Here is a 20532-nt window from a genome sequence, read left to right on the forward strand (position 1 = left end):
GGGGGCGGGGGGGGGGAAGGTAGTAACCTATAAAAGAACCTCCTTGAGGCTATAAGCAGATTTCTCACAGAAATTCTACAGGACGGGAGAGAGTGGAATGACAAATACTGAAAGACAAAAAGTGCCAGCCAAGAAAACTCTTCAGATATGAAGGAGAGTAAAGACTTTCTCAGACAAACAAGCGCTCAGGGAGCTCACCACCACCACCCCCACCTGTCAAGAAATGTTGAAGGGGGTTCTTCAAACTGAAACAGAAAGACAAAAATACACAAAATTCTGATTAAGGTGATAGTCACCATTAGAAAAGGGTAACATTTTCCCTGGAAAAAAAAAAAATAGAAAAGGGTAACATTTTCAGAACAGTATATCGAACACTTAAATATAGCATGAAGGTTAAAGAAAAAAGAGCATTAAAAATCACCAATTCGGTAATGAAATCACAGCATAAAAAGAAATCATTTGTGGTATCAAAAATATACAAGGGGAGGAGTAAGAGGATGGGACTTTGACAGGCAAACTGCTATCAGCAGAAAGGGGACTATGTTATCTATGAGATGTTTGATGTAAACCTCACAGTAACCATAAAGCAAAAATCTAGAGCAGACACGAAACATGAAAAAACGCGCAGACGGAGCAAATCACAATGGAAAACAACCAACTTACAAAAGTAGACAGAAACAGACGGGGATACCAGATAAGGGAGTAATCTCCAAAATATATAAAGAACTCACACAACTTAGTAACAACAACAACAAAAACAATCCGATTAAAACACGGCCAGAAGTAAATAGACATTTTTCCAAAGAAGACATCCAGATGGTCAACAGACAATGAAAAGACGCTCCACATCACTCATCGTCAGGGAAATGCAAATTGAAACCACAATGATATGTCACCTCATCCTCTCAGAATGACTATCATCAAAAAGATAAGAGATAACAATGCTGGTGAGGATGTGGTGAAAAACAAAAACCAAAACCAAACCCTTGTTCACTGTTGTGGGAATGTAAACTGGTCCAACCACTATGGAAAACACTATGGAGATTCCTCAAAAAATTTAAAAGAGAACTATGAGATGATCCAACAATTCCACTTCTGGGAATATATACCCAAATGAAAGGAAAACAGGATTTCAACGAGATCTCTGCACACCCATGCTTATCAAAGCATTATTCACGTCAGCCAAGATATGGAAACAACCCAAATGCCCATCAACTGGTGAATGGATATGAAGATGTAGTACCGGGGCACCTCGCTGCCTCAGTCCCCAGGGCATGTGACTCTTGAGCTCGGGGTTGTGGGTTCGAGTTCCACGTTGGGTGTAGAGATTGCTTGAAAATACTCGTTTTTTAAAAAAAAGTAATACAGGGGCGCCTGGGTGGCTCAGTTGGTTAAGCGACTGCCTTCGGCTCAGGTCATGATCCTGGAGTCCCTGGATCGACTCCCGCATCGGGCTCCCTGCTCGGCAGGAAGCCTGCTTCTCCCTCTGACCCTCCCCCCTCTCATGTGCTCTCTCTCTCTCTCTCATTCTGTCTCAAATAAATAAATAAAATCTTTAAAAAAAATTTTTTTAAAAAGTAATACATACACACAATGTAATGTTAAAGGAGGATATCCTGCCATTTACAACAACACGGACGGACCCTGAGCACATTATGCTACGGGAGGTAAGCCAGACAGAAAGACAGGCACCGTATGCTACCACTTCTACGTGGAATCTAAAGAAGTCAAACTTATGAAACAACAGAGCGTAAATGGGGATTAGCAGGAGATGCAGGGAGTAGACTAACGTTTTTCAGGGTACAAAACTGTAACGCGCAGTAAATAAACCACGGGCCGCATAATGAATATAGACCATAACATCCTACTGTAATTATACAAGGGGATCCATGTCGCTACGACGATCACGTTACAACACAGGAATGTATCAAAATCACAGCTGTACACCATAACCTTACACAATGTTACGCGCCAAGTTCATTCAAGAGGAATCAAACTGCCTGGCACGCCCTCCTTGAAGACTTCGAAGTACTAAACGGGTTACACTAAGGGGCAGCTGTGGAGAGGAAAAGACCCCCTTGCACACTCAGGGCGCTCACTGAGATGCCACAGCCAAAGCGCCTGAAGCCCACGAAGCCCCCCTTCCGCTGCGAGGCGGAGGCGGGTCCCCGGGGCGCCCCGGCCCTCGAGCCCGCGTCTACGGGGCGCACCCCAGGAGCGTCCTCCGGGGAACGCCCTCTCACCTGGCGGCGCGGGAGCTCGGGGCCGGTCCTCACCTGTTGCGGACTCCGCTCCGCCTCACCAGACGCGACAGGCTGGGCTCCCGGCGCCCGGGACGCCGCTCTCACGCCTCCCCCGGCACAGACCCGCAGGGCGCCGGGGCGCAGAGGGCGGGCACCGAAGCTTCCCGAAGGCGCACGCGGCGCGCACGCTGGGGCGGCCGGCGGACTTGCCTCGGGTGAGCGCGCGCGCGGCGGGCGGGGCGCAGGTCGGGAGCGCGCGGGCCGCAGCTGCCCTCTGGGGTCCCGCCCCCTGGCCGGACCGAGCAGCAGAGCCCTGTGCATCCGGGGGAATGTCCAACTGCCCCCGGACTCGGCCCTGTGAACGGCCCCAGTACGTCGTCCGGCTGGAGCCCTGCTCAGCGGGACCAACCTGCGGGGCCCCGGGCACAGGCTCAGGCCCGCACGGGCCGCTGGGACTTGTAGTCCCCAGGGCGGGCCCGGCGCGTCAGTCATCCCCTCCGGGAATCAGGAGGGCCGGACAGCACTCGGTTTCGCAGCGTCGGAGAGCGCACCGCTTCGCCTGCATCACACCCGGGTCCGTATTACTTACTGGGCGCCCGCTGAAGGCTGCACGCCTTAGCTGGACTTGGGGGAGAGTCGGTGAGCTCCTGCGCACTTTAGGCAGAAGGATGAACTTGCAAGGAACAACGTCAGGAACAAAAATGGCAAATTCTAAGTGCTGCTGGAGGTCACACGAGGGCCAGAGACTTAAACATCTGCCTTCGGCCCAGGTCATGATCCCAGTGTCAGGGTCCCTGCTCAGCAGGGGAGTCTGCTTCTCCCTCTTCCTCTCTCTCAAATAAATAAATAAATAAAATCTTTAAAAACGTGGAATGCTCTAGATGAGGGGGAGGTGGCAGGGAGTAGAAAGGAGTGTGGTCTGGCTGTAGTAAGTGGTTTACGTCAGACAATGGTGAGCAAGGCTTAGATGGGGATGTGGTCACCAGCGTCTTTGGGCCTCACTTTCAGAAAGGGCCTCCGAGGGACACCTGGGTGGCTCAGTCACTTAAGCATCTGCCTTTGGCTCAGGTCATGATCCCAGCGTCCTGGGATCGAGTCCCACACTGGGCTCCTTGCTCAGCGGGGAGCCTGCTTCTCCCTCTGCCCCTGCCTTGTTTGTGCCCCCTCTCTCTCTCTCTGAGAAAATAAATAAATAAATAAATCCTTAAAAAACAAACAAAAAAAGGAGCCTCAGTTTTGAGTTTGCCTCCAAGAGAGATCATCAGCACAGGCAGGGAGATGCATCTTCAGGCTTAAATAAAAGAGAACATCTCACTGCTGGTTTCCAGTTTCTGGACCTCAAGGCCCCTATTGGTCTAAGAATCGATATGCGTGTATAGATCCTATCATTAACTTGAGAGTACCACAATTAGATTGAGATATAAGCTTTCAATAATGCTACCATTTTTTGTAAACTGTTTTGGCATTTATTCAATTTTTGTGTACCAGAAGTCTTAAGGGAAGCGGACCTAAATCTTTCTTGACCTAAAGGAGCATGTTGATGCTTTGGGGCTTGGTCCTGAGAGCAAGGGATGATTTATGAGAGCAGTTTTGATGCCTTTCAATGGCTCAGACATAAACCCACAGTTCAGAAAATCCTTTTCAAGGCCACTGGTTCTTAGCTTTTGATTTCAGAAAACAAGATCACACTTAAGTAAAAGATATTTATTCTCAAATTTCTCAGGTAATGGAACACCAGGATGTCATGATGCTTTTACTTTTACTAAAACACTGTGGAACACTGTATCACACTTAACTGGTATGGAATTTGTGGTTGAATTCCACCTTTTCTGTATCCTATTAACAGTAAAAGTGAGCTGGTGCCATATACTTTATTGATTTTGATTTTGACACACAAATAATTTAACAACCAAATGATACTATCTTAATTTATGTCATCCTGAGCACCAAGAAGCCTTCAAAGTGGGGGACAGTTCCTGGTCACTCCTGTCACTATCCTAGATGACACTGTCAGAAGATGCAGGGGCCACTTTGGGTCTTAGATAATGTCAGGAAATGAGTGAGATCACATCTCATCTGCAAGCCTCCCAAATCTCCCTCACGTGCACCTCCTGTCCCAGGGTAGAGGAGAACCAGATCTCACACAAGCTGCTAACTTGATCAAGGACGCATCATTCCCCCTGGACAGCTGTGAAGCTTATGTGTAGAAGGACAGATGTGAGATCAGGAAGGGAGGAAGAGAAGAAATATTTCTCCTGGCCTCCAAACACGGGCTCTCCGCTGGCGGAACACCACCCCACTCCCATCCTCCATATCTAGGGGTGTTGGAAAAGTACAGTAGTACTTGCTTGTTATCGTCTTCCACAGTGATTTGGGGCTTCAACTGCTCTTTAATGGGAAAGAGGAATGGTGCTAAATGTTCCCACAACGAACAGGATGGTCCCATATGGTGAAGAAATATCCCACCAAAAATGCCATCTGTGCCCATGTTGAGAAACACAAGAAGTCCCATGGTAGAGTTTGGTGTTTAGAGAACCCCGTGTCACTACAGCAGCCCATGAACAAGAGAGGCGCTCGGGTGTTTCATGTGGATCCACGTGGAGACTCCTTCTGGCTGCACCAGGCTTCCACCACGAGAGCCCCCATAATCACCACAAGTATGGCAGCCAGACCCAGTCGGATGAGGTTGCCCATGGTGTAATCCCCCGACGTGGCATCTGGGGGAGCTGGGAGAGAGAAGAGGATGAGCACCAGCTGCAAAGGAGCATCCCTCCTTCTCACGTGGATCTGCCCAGTGTGACTCTCCTGCACCTGCTTGTGCTTCCTGGCCAGTGGTCAGCTGCACCTTCACTGACGTTGTAATCACTCAAACCACATGTGGGATTTCCTGAGAGTTGTGGTGGGTCTTCCTTTGTCTCCTTTCTATTCTCTCTGCCTTACCGCTCTTCCTTCATTTCTTTGCTCTTCATCTCATTTCCACCCTCCCACACTGCCCTTTCCCCTTCTCCTTCCTTGTAGTAGGAATCAGGCTTAGGAGCAACCCCAAAACCCAAAGGTGCTGCACGGAGAATGAAAGTAGTTCAGGGCTCCGTCTGCTCCCCTCCTCAGAGCAAAGACTTAGTGCAGCTGGTGAGCTCAAGAAAATTCAAGCTTAGTAGCTGAGCATCGGAACCACCATGCATTTCACTTCAGCTTCACCCAAGAAGAGCTAGGGCTCGCCATTGGCCCTGGCTCCTAGACAGAACCTGCACTTGAATCTTCCAGCTCGCACGTGCCATGAGTGCAGAGTTCATGTCTGAAGACATCAGCAACAATGCTCCCTGGAGACAGAGTCCATGGGGAGAGACCCGTGATGACCCCACCAAGCCCAGGACGCCCTCTGCATTCCTCAGCACTGCCCGCCCTGACCTCGCTTTCCAACTACAGAACGTTCGCTGACCACAGCACACACGCAAACATTTACACCACCGAGGAAGCAGGGTGTAGCATCCAATGAAGCAAGAAAAACATCAGTTTAGAAGATACCACATCTATGCCAGAAAAGCAGGCAGCTGGGGGAGCACCGTGTTCTAAGCGTGAGAAAGGTACCGCCATGAAGTTGCCATCAGCAGGATGCACCACAACTCTAAGTGACGCCCAGGGTGGCAGGAGGGGCTCTGGTGGTGGCGGGATGGATCGTTTGGAAGAACAGCCTGAGACATTCTCCAAGAATGCAAAGCAACAAACGCCAAAGACTAGAAAGTAGGAAAGGAGAGATTTAAAAAGGAGATGCTCAGGAAAGTGAAGGAGAAACAGGAATCAGAAAGTAACAGAAGAAATGCTCTCCAGTTAAAAAAAAAAAAAGAGACGCACACCTTAAACTAATACAGTGTTATAAGCCAGTTATAGGTCAACAAAACAGGAGAAAGAAAATAAATAGCCAAAATAAAAACAAACTAATTAATGAATTAATTAAATTTTTAAAATGTCCTAAGAATCATGCAAAACTTCACCTGTCACCCGGATCTCAAGATGATCACTAGGCTGTGAGGTCAGGAAAGGAGCCTTCATCAGAAAGTACACACAGCTGTAGTTCCCCGCATCACTGACTGTCACAGTCTGGAGGGAGAAGTCCGTCTTCTTCCCTGCAGGACTCTGGACCCGTATGGGCCCTGCTGCTCCTGCCTTCAGTAGAGCGAACATTACAGGCACGAAAATATTGTCTGGCCTCTGGCACTGCAGGGTCACAGTGTCTCCTGCGGTCACCTCACCCCTTTGGTGGGCTTGGAGGGAAGGTTTTGGTAAATCTCCTGGAAGAAAAGGAGGGCTCCAAGGTCATGGGGAGCAGCCCGGGTCCCCCACCCTCCCTTGTTCTCCTGGCAGGGGTTCCCGCCAAGTGGGGGAAATGACAGATCCCTGGTCTCACCCTCTTTCCACTCTGACTGTGGGAAGATTTCCCCAGCAAGCCCTGGATGAAGCTGAGCCAGGTCAGTCTGTTCTGTGTTTCTCCATCTCCCCTTGTTCCCTCCCTCCCTCGGGTTCCTCCCCCACACCTGTCCCTGCAAGACCCGATGTCCCTCCGAGGCACCTCCTCACCTGTCACCAGCAGTAGGAGGACGTCACTGGGCTGTGAACTTATGTACGGGCTCCCTAGTCTGTAGTACTCACAGGTGTACTGTCCAGCATTGTCGGTTTTTAGGTCAGTGAGGTGAAATTCAGCCAGGCCCTCTGTGGAAGCCCGTGATTGCACAGACTGCAAGATATTTTTTCCCTTTCTGAGAACAAAGTTGACATTCTTGGTAGAAGTCTGGCATTGCAGCGTCACATTACTCTTGCAAGGCACCACCGAGCTGGGCCAGGCCCTGAGGGAGGGCTTGGGAAAGGACTCTGGATGGAAGCAGATTTGGGGACGGGATTTGGTGCCCTTGTCTGCTCTCAGAAAACCCCTTGAAGGAAAGAGAAGAGACACGGGGAGTTTGGAGTGAAGGAGAGGGAGGGTCTGACTGAAGGAACTCACCATCAGTTGCCCTGCTTCCTTGGCCAGCACACAGCCCTGCAAGAGAACCATCCATGGGACATGAGCATCCACCTGGAGCCCTGTCCCGAGGGGCCCCCCCGGGGGCTGCTGCTGAGCACGGACCCCGGAGGTCATGCATCTGGGGCTTCTCATTTCCCCACACTGGACTGTGGCTACAGCTCTGCTCTGGGCTCCTTCCCCACTCTCCCAGAAGGTCTCCTGTGCGGCTCACTCCTCCCACAGCCCCAGGACCTGTCCTGGTTCCCCAATGTCCACAAGCCCGTTAATCCTTAAGAGTGTTTGTGTACTCATGCCATGGGAGACACAAGGCATTACTGTCCTGTCAACACCTGGAACATACTCTATTCTGTTCTCCTTAGCATCCCCAGTGTCTACACAATCCTGGAACATAGTAAGAAGCACCTTGGCCAACAGAAGAGATGCCCCAAGTTAACCCTGGCTCAGATTTTTCAAGGCTGGTAGAAAGATTCAAACTTCTAATACCGTCCTTTCCTCATTTCACCAGATAGACCAGCCTGAAGGCAAAGAAAGCCCCAGGGATTACCCTAGAATCTAGCGATCAGAGACTATTGTGAAGACCAATCACATCGCTGGGACCCAATTAAGCTAAGACCCACACTGTCCCTATTTGTGCAAAGAAGTCTTTCTTAGCACCAGCAAACAGACATCCTGAGTTGTCCCCAGCTCTATGCCCCAGGATATTTTGAAGCACTCTGCTTTCATCTCCTTATAATTTTCCCAACCTGGCACTTGCTGACTCACCCCAAGGACTTTCCCATTATGAAGAGCCCACGCCTCATTCTTAATATCCCATTATGACCAAGTGGAAACAACAGTGACTTTGGAGCCAGACAGGCCTGGGTTTGAATATTGAGGTTTCTGCTCACTCACTGTGTGGCCCTGAGCAGGAACCCTGAGCTGTCAGTCTCTGGTCCTCATTTATCAACACGGGTCTGATTTCCATCACACAGGTTGTTTGCAAGGGTCAGAGCAGTATTTCCCACAGAATGGAATACAAACCACGGGGGCTCTACAGATGATTTCAGGGGATGCAGTGACATGGTATTCTATAGCATTGATCAAAAAGGTATTACCCTTTCAAATCACGTCCACTCCTTTGATCACAACAAAGAATTTCTCAAGCTAGAGATCAACCTTCTTACACATCTGTCTCTGGCCAACTGCCATTTGTAATAAAGAAGTAGCTGGGGGCTCAGAAATGTGATGGCCAACAGCCCATGGCTAGAATGTCCTAATGTCTTCTTCCTTTGCATTGTATATATATTTACATTAACCTTCTATATTTTGCTAAGTGACCCTGGCTTTTCTTTTAAATTTTATTTTTTAATTTAAGCTATTGGCATAAAATTTCCATCTTCAGATGAATGGGCCTGTTTAAAATAAAGATATTAAGGGGCGCCTGGGTGGCTTAGTCGGTTAAGCATCTGCCTTCAGCTCAGGTCATGATCCCAGGGTCCTGGGATCGAGCCCCGCATCGGGCTCCCTGCTCGGCGGGAAGCCTGCTTCTCCCTTTCCCGCTCCCTCTGCTTGTGTTCCCTCTCTCGCTGTGTCTCTGTCAAACAAGTAAATAAAATCTTTAAAAAAAAAATAAAGATATGAAAAAATAAATAAAACAAAATAAAGATATTGAGTCAATAAAATTTTAAATAAGTAGGGATGGTAGAGGCATACAGGGCAGTTATGGACGTGAAATGTATTTGCATACTGGAGAACATTTGATGGGTAAGATGTATCTAAAGCCTCCCTCAAGGTTCCTGACACACATGAAGCAATCAGTAAAGATAAGCAGATGTTACCACTTCTCTTTCCAATTCTAGTGGTCACATCTTTCTCCACCCACCTTTATCTCTAACCCCAGTCGACGGGCCCAAGGGACTTACCAAAGCAGAGGAGGCAGACGAATTCAGGGATCATACTGCAGCCTGCTCTAGGGGCCCCTCTCTGGTTTCGTCCACAACAGCGAGGGAAGGTGGATGTGGGTGGCGGCATCTTTGGCCAACCCTTCCCTTCCTTCCTCTCATGTGACCTTCAGGTTTTGTGTTCCAACCATATTCGGAAAACAAGAAGAAATAAAATGCTCCATGAGGTCATAATTTACGCAAACTCTTTATGTGAACACAGTGAATTCAGGCCTCAAATTCTAACCCACCTAGGAAAGCCAGAGGTGCTAGACTGCTGGATCCAAATGATTCCACTGAGGAGATGGAAACAGGTTGGTGCAGAGACTGCTGGAGATTCTCTGGTCTTTAGGAAAGATGCTGGGCTTTGGAGCTGAATGAAGGAGTCAGTGTTAGTGACTATTTTTGAGTGACTGTAGTGGATGAGGTGTTTCTCTGAGGTCCATGCGTGGTGAAGGAGCAAGACCAATGGTCCATGGGGCGCCTGGCTGGCTCAGTCAGTGGAGCCTGTGCTCTTGATCTCAGGGTTGTGAATTCAAGCCCCACGTTGGGTGTAGAGCGTACTTAAAAAAAAATAAGACTATGGTTCATGCATTTGAAAACAAATTGGGTCTGGAGAGTTACACTGTGTAAAGTTTTCTTGTAAAGATTTTATTTTTAGGCACTTGTCAGAGAGAGAGAGAGAGAGAGAGCACAAGCAAGGGGAGCAGCAGACAGAAGGAGAAGCAGACTCCCCGCCAATCAAGGAGCCCGATGCGGGACTCGATCCGAGGACCCTGGGATCATGACCTGAGCTGAAGGCAGATGCTTAACGACTGAGCCACCCAGGTGTCCCTAAAGTTTTTTGTTTTAAGTGGGAAAATTGAACACAGTTATTAGTAAGTCCAGCATAAATGCTTCTATCCATTGGGTAATCACTAAAAGAATTGTACAAAAAGCAAATAGATGGAAAAAAAATAGGGGAATTAAAATGGCCTATTAGAAATAACAATATTTTTTTTTTAAACAGTGATATTGGAGGGGCACCTGGGTGGCTCAGTTGGTTAAGTGTTTGACTCTTGATTTTGGCTCAGGCCATGATATCAGGGTTGTCAGACTGAGCCCTGCATCAGGCTCTGCCCTGAGCCTGCTTAAGATTCTCTGTCTTTCTCTCCCTCTGCCCCTCGCCACCCCACTCACATGCTCTCTCTCTCTCTTTCTCTCTCTAAAAAAAAAAAAAAATGGAAATGAGGAAACATAAGAGATGTGCAGATAGAAGGATTAGCAAGATGATAAACTTACATCCTACAAATAAGTAATTACATGAAATGTAAATGGGCTCAAAAAGTCAATTAAAAGACTATTAGACTGGGTGTTTTAAAAAGACCTAAATGTATGCTGCTTTTTAAGGAGAAACACTTTTAAAAGATAAAGTAAAGAGAAATACTTTAAGTATATGCACAGATGAGTTGAAAGCAAAAAAATAGAAAAAGATATAACATGCAAACACCAGCAAAAGAAAAGTAATATGGCCGTATTAGTATCATATAAATAGATTTAAGGCAAGAAATAGCATTAGATATGAAGAGGAATACTTCCTAAGATAAAAGAGTCAATACAAGAGAAATACATAATAATCCAAACTTTGTATGCACCTACTAACATAGATACAAAAATCCATAAAAGAATTGTTGACACTATTAAAGGACCTAAATAAACCTATAATCACATTCTCTTTTAACACATCTCTCTCAGTAACTGCATTCCACGTGAAAAAAAAAACAAAAACAAGTCAAAACGAAGAAACAAAAGAAATACATTCACTATCTCAAGCAATCAAACCCAGGAAAAGTAAAGATGCCATTTCACTCTCTATCTGATAAAAAGGTTTTAATGTTAACATGTCATGTTGAATAGAATTTGGGAAAATTACATGTGCATCATCAGTTTTTAGGATGAAAAATCGATATTCTTTACCAAATGGCCACTAGGTTATGAAGCTTATCTGCCCCCAGCCCCCACCACCACACACAACACTTATAGCCTTCCATCTGGGAGTTTAAATCCCAGTAGTTTTACCCTGAGGAATAATTAAGGTTATCCAAAAGATTTATAATAATTAAAGTTGTCCAAAAGATCAGGTTGTCCATAATCATTTTAATTATGTTTATATTAGCAACTGAGTTGGGAGCAATATAAATGTGCAGAAGAGATTGGTTAGTTACAAGTTCTTACTTCCATAGAGAGGAAAACTATGCATCAATTTAAATCACATTGTGGAGCATAAAAATAAAATTTCAATTTTCTAAGAAGATATGAAAATGTATATAAATATGTATAAACAAATAAAGGAACCTCAAAATTAAAAAAATTTAGAAATAAATCACACTGTGGAAGCCATTTATAACTATGGTGTGAGAAAGTACTCATTGGCATGGAACACTCTTTAAAATGTGTTGGGTTGTGGGGCACCTGGGTGGCTCAGTCATTAAGCATCTGCCTTCGGCTCAGGTCATGATCTCAGGGTCTTGGGATCGAGTCCCACATCGGGCTCTCTGCTCAGCAGGAAGTCTGCTTCTCCCTCTCCCACTCCCCCGGGCTTGTGTTCCCTCTCTCACTGTCTTTCTCTGTCAAATAAATAAATAAAATATTAAAAATAAATAAATAAATAAATAAATAAATAAATAAATAAAATGTGTCGGTTTGTGACTAAAGAGGATAACCATATAGGATATGTAGATCATACATATGTGTGTGTGTATATATATATATATATATATATATATATATATACATATACATATACATATACATGTATGTACATATATATTATCCTATATCAGATATCTTGTATAAGAAAAAAAACTCTCATATATATATATATATATATATACATACACACACACACACACACACACATATATATATATATAATAAATTTTTTAGGATATATCACCCCAAACATTAGGATATATCACCCTAAACATTCTAAAGAAGTTAGCCTTACAGGGGCGCCTGGGTGGCTCAGTCATTTAAGCGGCTGCCTTTGGCTCAGGTCATGATCCCAGGGTCCTGGGATCGAGCCCCGCATCGGGCTCCCTGCTCCGTGGGAAGCCTGCTTCTCCCTCTCCCACTCCCCCTGCTTGTGTTCCCTCTCTCACTGTGTCTCTCTCTGTCAAATAAATAAATAAATAAAATCTTTTTAAAAAAGGAAGTTAGCCTTATATTAATAAAAAGAAAGAATAAGAACCATATGATCCTCTCAATAGATGCAGAAAAAGCATTTGACAAAATATAGCATTCTTTCTTGATAAAAACCCTCAACAAGTAGGGATAGATGGAACATACATCGACATCATATACAAAAGACCACAGCTAATATCATCCCCAATAGGGAAAAACTGAGAGCCCTTCCCGTAAGGTCAGGAACAAGACAAGGATGTTCACTCCTACCATTACTATTTAACATAGTACTGGAAGTCCTAGCCTCAGCAATCAGACCAGAAAATGAAATAAAAGGCATCCAAATTGTCAAGGAAGAAGTCAAACTTTTACTATTTACAGATGACATGATACTCTATGCAAAAAACCCAAAAGACCCCACCAAAAAACTGCTAGAACTGAGACATGAATTCAGCAAAGTCACAGGATATAGAATCAATGTGCAGAAATCTGTTGTATTTCTATACACCAATAATGAAGCAGCAGAAAAAGAAATCAAGGAATGGATCCCATTTGCAATTGCACCCAAAACAATAAGATACCTAGGAATAAACATAACTAAAGAGGTAAAAGATCTGTACTCTGAAAACTATAAAGCACTTATGAAAGAAATTGAAGAGGACACAAAGAAAGGGAAAAGCATTCCATGCTCATGGACTGGAAGAAGAAACATTGTTAAAATGTCTACACTACCGGTGGAAATCTACACATATATTGCAATCCCTATCAAAATACCACCAGCATCTTCCACAGAGCTAGAATAAACAATCCTCAAATTTGTATGGAACCACAGAAGACCCTGAATAGCCAAAGCAATTCTGAAGAAGAAAAACAAAACTGGAGGCATCACTTCAAGCTGTATTACAAAGCTATAATCATCAAGAGAGTATGGTACTGGCACAAAAACAGACACATAGATCAAGGGAACAGGATAGAGAATCCAGAAATGGACCCTCAACTCTATGGTCAACTAATCTTTGACAAAGCAGGAAAGAATATCCAATGGAAAAAAAGACAGTCTCTTCAACAAATGGTGTTGGGAAAACCAGACAGCAACGTGCAGAAGACTGAAACTGGACCACTTTCTTACACCATACACAAAATAGACACAAAATGGATGAAAGACCTAAATGTAAGACAGGAAACTATCAAAATCCTAGAGGAGAACACAGGCAGCAACCTCTTTGACCTTAGTCACAGCAACTTATTAAACATGTCACCAGAGGCAAGGGAAACAAAAGCAAAACTGAACTATTGGAACTTCATCAGTATAAAAAGCTTCTGCACAGTGAAGGAAATAAGCAACAAAACTAAAATGCAGCCTACAGAATGGGACAAGATATTTGCAAATGACATATCTGATAAAGGGTTAGTATCCAGAATCTCTAAAGAACTGGGACGCCTGTGTAGCTCTGTTAGTAAGTGTCTGCCTTCAGCCCAGGTCATGATCCCAGAGTTCTGGGATCAAGTCCAGCGACGGGGCCCTTGCTCAGTGGGGAGCCTGCCTCTCCCTCTGCCTACTGCTACCCCTGCTTGTGCTCACTCTCTGACAAATAAAGAAATAAATAAAATCTTAAAAAAACCCAAAATCTATGAAGAACTTACCAAACTCAACACCCAAAAAACAAATAATCCAGTTAAGAAATGGGCAGAAGACATGAACAGACATTTTCCCAAAGAAGACATACAGATGGCCAACAGACACATGAAAAGATGCTCAACATCACTCATCATCAGAGAAATACAAATCAAAACCAGGATAAGATACCACCTCACACCTGTCAGAATGGCTAAAATTAACAACACAAGAAACAACAGGTGTTGGCAAAGATGTAGGGAAAGGGGAACACTCTTATAGTGTTAGTGGGAACACAAACTGGTGTAGCCACTCTGAAAAACAATTTGGAGGTTCCACAAAAAGTTAAAAATAGGGGCACCTGAGTGGCTCAGTCGATTAACTGTCTGCCTTCGGCTCAGGTCATGATCTCAGGGTCCTGGGATTGAGCCCCATGTCGGGCTCCCTGCTCAGTAGGGAGTCTGCTTCTCCCTCTCCCTTTTGCCCTCCCCCCACTCAAGCTCTCTCTGTCAAATAAATAAATAAAATCTAAAATAAAAAAGTTAAAAATAGAACTACCCTGTGTTCCAACAATTGTACTACTAGGTATTTATCCAAAGGATACAAAAATACGGATTTGAAGGGGTACACGCACCCAGATGTTTATAGCAGCAATGTCCCCAATAGCCAAACTATGGAGAGAGCCCAAATGTCCATCGAAAAGATGTGGTGTATATATACAAAGGAATATTACTCAGCCATCAAAAAGAATGAAATCTTGCCATTTCCAATGGATGGAGCTAGAGTGCTAAATGAAATAAGTTATTCAGAGAAAGGCAAATACCATATGATCTCACCCATATGTGGAATTTAAGAAACAAAAAGATGAAGATATGGGAAGGGGAAAAAGAAAAAAGGAGAGAGGGAAGGAAACCATAAGAGTATTTTTTATTATTTTTTTATTAACATATATTATTTGTTTCAGAGGTACAGGTCTGTGATTCATCAGTCTTACACAATTCACAGCGCTCACCATAGCACATACCCTCCCCAATGTCCATCACCCAGCCACCCCATCCCTACCACCCCCCTCCACTCCAGCAAGCCTCAGTCTGTTTCCTGAGATTAAGAGTCTCTTATGGTTTGTCTCCCTCTCTGGTTTCGTCTTGTTTCATTTTTCCCTCCCTTCCCCTACAATTCTCTGTCTTGTTTCCCAAATTCCTCATATCAGTGAATCATATGATACTTGTCTTTCTCTGATTGACTTATTTTGCTTAGCATAATACCCTCTAATTAGAGAACAAACTGAGGGTTGATGGAGGGAGGTGGTGGGGGATGGCCTAGATGGGGGATGGGGATTGAGGAGGGCACTTGATGTGATTAGCAGTAGGTGTTGTATGTAAGTGATCACTGAATTCTGCTCCAGAAACCCTGAGATCATGACCTGAGCCAAAATCAAGCGTCTGAGGCTTAATCAACTGAGCCACCCAGGTGCCCCGAAAGCTACAATGGTTTTGAGAGCTACACTGGCAAAATTGCTGCCAGCATAACCTTAGAGAAATTATACAAAGACTTGAAGGCTCAACTTTCTATGTGCAGAAAGCAAGCTGAGAAACTGGGCCATCCATCAAGAGGGTCATATTCTCCAAAGTTCTCTTCAGAAGTGGACGGGAAGGTTGATAAAACAAAGACACCTCAGAGGGAGGAACCAAGACCTCACAGGATAGTGGGCTGAGAAGCTCCTAATAGAGAACAGAACTGAAACTTTATGAAGCAACATTTCCATCCCCAGAATTGTGGCATCTAGTGGCATTTTCCCAAAGTGATTTTGAAACTGCTGCAAACCAGTCACTGCTTTATGTCACCCACACACCTAAGGAGGAAGCTTTTTCCAAGTGAGAGTATTGTGGTTATCCCACTTCTGTTTTGTCATCATATGGCAGATGTATGAGGCACCTAATTTCTCCTTTTAGTTCATGAGTCCTGGATCCAACGGAGCCACCTATAGACTTGATAATGATCATTAGGTCCTGGATTTAAAACCTGACACCATTATTGGATGGAAATTTGGGGGAACAGGTCCTGGGATGGGAATGGGCATATTTTGTACATAGGATGTATATGAATAACTATGGCCAAGAAGTCATAGTGCAATAGTTCACACTAATAGCCCTTCAACTATGGATTCAGCTGTGTTATTTGCTTTGGTCAACAGGATAAGGTGCAAATGGCAATATTTTAACTGCAGCCCAGGTCTTCAGGGGCACAGCATATTTTGATTTAGCCCCTGTGCATCTTCCATTTCCACGAGGACATGTGAGAGCTAGCCCATCGTTCTCAGGGGGAAGATGAAGTACATGTGAACTAGAGCCAAGTCACCCCATCTGAATGCAGAAATAAGTGGATCTGGGAGATGTGGAGAGCATGGAGCACACATACATTCCCATTACTAGTTAGGGTTGAACTTTGGTGATTTCAAATCTTAATAAAAATCAGGACTCACTTTCCATTGGTGTTGCGTTGGAAAGTTAACTTCTGAAAAATTGTACTTAAAAAATAATTGCAGGACAAGGTTGAGGCTGAATCAGAAGGCAGTCAGTCTGTATAAGCTTCAAACAAGGCGTCTTTAATAGACATGCAGTGGTCCAGAGTTGTAGTGGCCCAGGATCGGGGCTTTGCTCTGCTTACTCTGTCTTCCCTTCCAATCTTAATCCCTACAATAATTTCAATCCAACCTGAGGGACTTGATCTATTTTGCCCTCTCAGAGAATGTATGAAAATCTACTTTTTGTTTCTTGCTCAGCTGTGTGTTAACTCTGCTAGGGTATTGTGTATTTGAAGTGCTGACATCTGCTTTGAGATGTAGTATAGGATTTTTCAACCCTTGTAACATTGTGTATCAGCAGACAACCATGTTTCCTCCCACCTCTCATACCTCCAGGCAGGGGACCTAATAATTCTAGAAAACTGATGTATAGTTATAATAATAACATTATGGCATCTGCACATGCTTTCAGCAATCTCATGGTTAAAGACTCATGGTTAAGGGAGAGAAGAATCATAGATTAGTTCTTGGAAGGAGACAAAATCTTGCCTGGGCATAGCCTGAAATGGGCAGATGAAGGCACAGAGTGGACAGTATTGACTTATTGCATATCCAACTATTCATAACCAGTATATCCTGGTATGACTATCTTCACTGAGACATTGGCCACCTGTCACTTACTCTTTGTGGTTAAATGAGACGGATCCAGCTTTCTAGCTGCAGGTGTGCTCATATGTCCCAGAAGGACCAATTAGTGCAATCCAACACCTTGGCTACATCGATCAATTTAGGAATGGACATGCAAACCAGGATCAAGCAATGTTGAGTCTGACTTATGAGTTTTGTTGCAAGTGTTAGTGCTAGTGCACTATTTCTGCCTGGAGATGCCAGTGCATAACTTCCCAGCACATGAAGAGAACCAACCTGAGAGTGAAGTCTACACAGTGGAAAGCAGCACCTAGACATGGAGAAAGACAGATTCCCAGTATCATTATTTGAGCATTTGGATCTACCCATGCTTGAACACAACCCTAGTGTTTTCAGTTACATGAGGCAATCAATAATCAACAAGAGTTCTTAACAGACTTGGGAAGCAATGAGTAGCTGGGAAGGAAGGATGAGTGTTGTACCTCTAGAGAAGAATTTGCTCCCTTAATTTATCAGTGTTTCTTCCTTTGTTCCTGGAAAATGGGATTATACTCTTCCCATTTGGGAAAAAAATTGAAGAGAAGCTTTCCAGTTTCCCTTGATTACTTTCTCTTCTGTAAAAGAAAGCACAGCAAAAATCTGATATTGTGTGACCCATTTGTCAAGATTTACTAAAAGACAAGTTGTTCAGACTCAAAGACAGACATCCACTTCTGTTTTCTTGTTGAACCCCCTGCTCTCAGGAGCAGTGGGTGCCCAGCATTACCAGAGACTTCCACACTTTAGACGTTACCATGTGCTTGCCCAGCCATCTTATTGTGCCCATGCCAATTTTCTGGTTTTCATAATGTACTGTAGTTCTATTACCAATGGGAAAGCTGGTTGATGGGTATGTGGGAACTCTGTACTACTTTTTTGCAACTCTAAAACTTTTTCCAAAACAATTATTTTTTTTTTTTTTTTTAAAGAAAATGTCTTGGTCAGGACTTCAGATGCAATAGGACAGATCTCAGGGTGGGTGGTGCTGGAGCCACACACACTGTTTATGAGGGAGATGTTGTCATTGATGGTTTCCTGCCTTGGTTGTGAGAAGGAAACTGTACACCAGGCAGTGGAGAACCAAAGCGTCAGGGTAAAACCTCTATCCACACAACCTGGAGACAAAGTCGGCAGGAAAGACCCACGATGGCCCAATTCTCCGTCTTCCTTTGAACTGTAAAACTGAAGGTGGGATCTTGGTCTGAGTGGAAGGGACACTATGCTCAGAGAATTCCTGCCCCTGCTTTGCCTTGGTGAGTCTCCAGGACTGGGACAGATGGGTTTGGGTGGTGAGAAAATTCACGGTGAAGCAGGGGTTGATGTGAAGTGATATCTTCTGTGTACTGGACACAGGCTACCTGTCAGAGTTTCATGGGCTGTGGTTACATGCCTCTGTTTTGGTGCCTGCACACAGGAGATGGGGAAGTGGGGTTCAGAGACGTGGGTTGATACCCTCATTTACTCAGCTGAGCAATGCAGAGCTCCCATGAGGTCTCCAAACCTGATTTGTCCAAACACCAGTCCTCCCAGGAATGTTTGTTGGCATATAGGAGGACAGAATACATAGGGTGTGGAGCTGTGGGTTTGGGTACAGACCAAGATTACAGAGAAGGGCTATGTCTGGGGACAATGGATGAAAAGAAAATTTTCTGACCAGCTCTACCCTCTACTGATTTTAACTGTCTTCAACTTGAACATGATGTAATCAAAGGGACCTCAGCCTGTAAAAAGGAAGACCTGGGATTATGACCTTGGCTTGGTCTCATGGGGGCTCTAGGCTGTGAACCAGCAGCTCCACTGACCAAGCCCCCAGTTCCTCTTTCGTGAGGTGGGGCTGAGGGGTGTGTGTGGAAGATATCAGGACTTGTCATCTGCCCCAGTTCCGTCCTCCCTCTTCCGAGATACAGCCCTTCCTTTGGGGTAGTGCTCCTCCCACACACACATTTGAGCTTTAGGGGTGGCTGTCAGTCACTATACCCCAAACCTCCAGCTGTAGGGCAGAATAAGTTGGACAGTCAAGAGACTGACCTCATCCTGCTTGTATTCATTTCCCAGGGCTGCCATGACAAAGTGCCACACAGCAAGTGGCTTAAAACAACAGAAATCTATTCTCTCACTTCTGGAGGCCAGAAGTCCAAGATCAAGGTGCCAGCAGAGTTGGTTCCTTCTGAGGGCTCTGAGGCTCCCAGGGAGAATCTGTTCCAGGCTCGCCTCATTTCTGGGGATGGCAGGCAGTCGTTGGGTTCCTTATTTGCAGGCGCTTTGCTGCAATCCCTCATGTCTTCACATGGCCCTCTTCCCTCTGTGTCTGTCTCTATATCTCTCCACCTCTTTTTATGGGGACACCAGTCATACTGAATTATGAGACCAGCCTACTCCCAAATAATGCAATTCCAAATAAGTTCACATTCACAGGTACTGGGGGTTAGGACTTGAACATACCTTTCTGGAGGACACAAATAATCATTATTCCACGGATAGGTCTATGATTCAAACCAAGCCAGTCCAGTTCTGTCAGGAAGGTTCTCAAACTGGCATTGAGACACAGATAAATTTTGGTCCTCTGAGTGTGACCTTCCAAAGATGCCAGACCGTAGTTGCCTACAGCCCTGCTTCCAGGCTCCTGGTCCTGTCCTGACAATATTCGGAGGGAATGACACACGGCAGCTGAGAGAAAAGACTGCAACAGCACTGAATCCTTGGGTCAGGCTGCTCTGGAGACATGATCTACCATTGCACTTAATGGAGGTTGCTTGTCTAAACTAACACAACTAGTCATTTCCACTTCATCTGATTTCAGGCAGACTTCTGATATTTGAATCTTTATACATCTGAATATTTATACATCTTAGTACAGAGGGTAAGTGTACCCAACTTACATAAAATTTTAAAAATGTATTGCGATACAATGCACATGAGATTAACCATTTTAAAGTAGACAATCTCGTGACATTTTAGACATTCACAATGCTGTGTAACCACAACAAAATGTTTTCATCACCTGTCAAGGAAATGCTGTACCCACAAAGCAGTCACTCGCCATCCCCCTTCCCTGGGGGGTAACCACCCATCCACTTTCTGTCTCTCTAGATGTAGCTATTCTGGATATATCATGTAAATGGAATCATACCATGTGACCTTTCATGTCTGGCTTCTTTCTCTTGGAATGATGTTTTTAAGGTCCATCCATGATATATCACTGCAACATTTCTTTCTATAATAGAATAGGATAATATTTTATATAACATAATCTGAATAATGTTTTACATAAAATTTTTAAGCTTTCCAGATGATGAGTTCAAAGGATCTGTTAAATTATAATTTAACAGTAATCTGGAGATCCAATTGTGGCACCCAATTCCAAT

General features: G+C 44.6%; 1 protein-coding gene and 2 long non-coding RNA genes across 3 annotated transcripts in view; all 3 read right to left on the reverse strand.

Moving 5' to 3' along the window:
• The window catches only part of LOC116622383, a 32673-nt gene extending 30014 nt beyond the window's left edge, over positions 1 to 2659 (reverse strand). The window contains exon 1 of the long non-coding RNA XR_004297562.1: positions 2277 to 2659. This is a non-coding gene — a long non-coding RNA (uncharacterized LOC116622383). The remainder of the gene's footprint in view (positions 1 to 2276) is intronic.
• A 2106-nt stretch (positions 2660 to 4765) lies between these two features.
• On the reverse strand, positions 4766 to 7294 carry LOC116622440 (T-cell-interacting, activating receptor on myeloid cells protein 1-like). Its single transcript, XM_032388911.1, has 4 exons — positions 7240 to 7294; positions 6819 to 7109; positions 6236 to 6532; positions 4766 to 4969 (listed from the first exon to the last, which is right to left on the reverse strand). The coding sequence occupies exons 1-4, from the start codon at positions 7292 to 7294 to the stop codon at positions 4827 to 4829; spliced, it is 786 nt and encodes a 261-aa protein (XP_032244802.1). The 3' UTR covers positions 4766 to 4826.
• Positions 7295 to 9446: 2152 nt separating this feature from the next.
• LOC116622389 lies at positions 9447 to 19632 on the reverse strand. Its single transcript, XR_004297568.1, has 4 exons — positions 19610 to 19632; positions 17611 to 17742; positions 17405 to 17438; positions 9447 to 9552 (listed from the first exon to the last, which is right to left on the reverse strand). It is a non-coding gene; the product is annotated as an uncharacterized LOC116622389 (long non-coding RNA).
• Positions 19633 to 20532: the final 900 nt, after the last annotated feature.

This window comes from Phoca vitulina, unplaced genomic scaffold (genome assembly GCF_004348235.1).
Source record: "Phoca vitulina isolate PV1807 unplaced genomic scaffold, GSC_HSeal_1.0 scaffold52, whole genome shotgun sequence".
NCBI lineage: Eukaryota > Metazoa > Chordata > Mammalia > Carnivora > Phocidae > Phoca > Phoca vitulina.

Excerpts from the sequence above, each read along its gene's own strand:
- LOC116622440 (XM_032388911.1), bottom strand. The coding sequence starts at position 7,294 with ATGGATGGTTCTCTTGCAGGGCTGTGTGCTGGCCAAGGAAGCAGGGCA. Across the intron at positions 7,110-7,239 it reads AGGAAGCAGGGCAACTGATG|AGTCCTTTCCCAAGCCCTCC; the intron begins GTGAGTTCCTTC and ends GCTTCCATCCAG. Across the intron at positions 6,533-6,818 it reads CCTCCTACTGCTGGTGACAG|GAGATTTACCAAAACCTTCC; the intron begins GTGAGGAGGTGC and ends CTTTTCTTCCAG.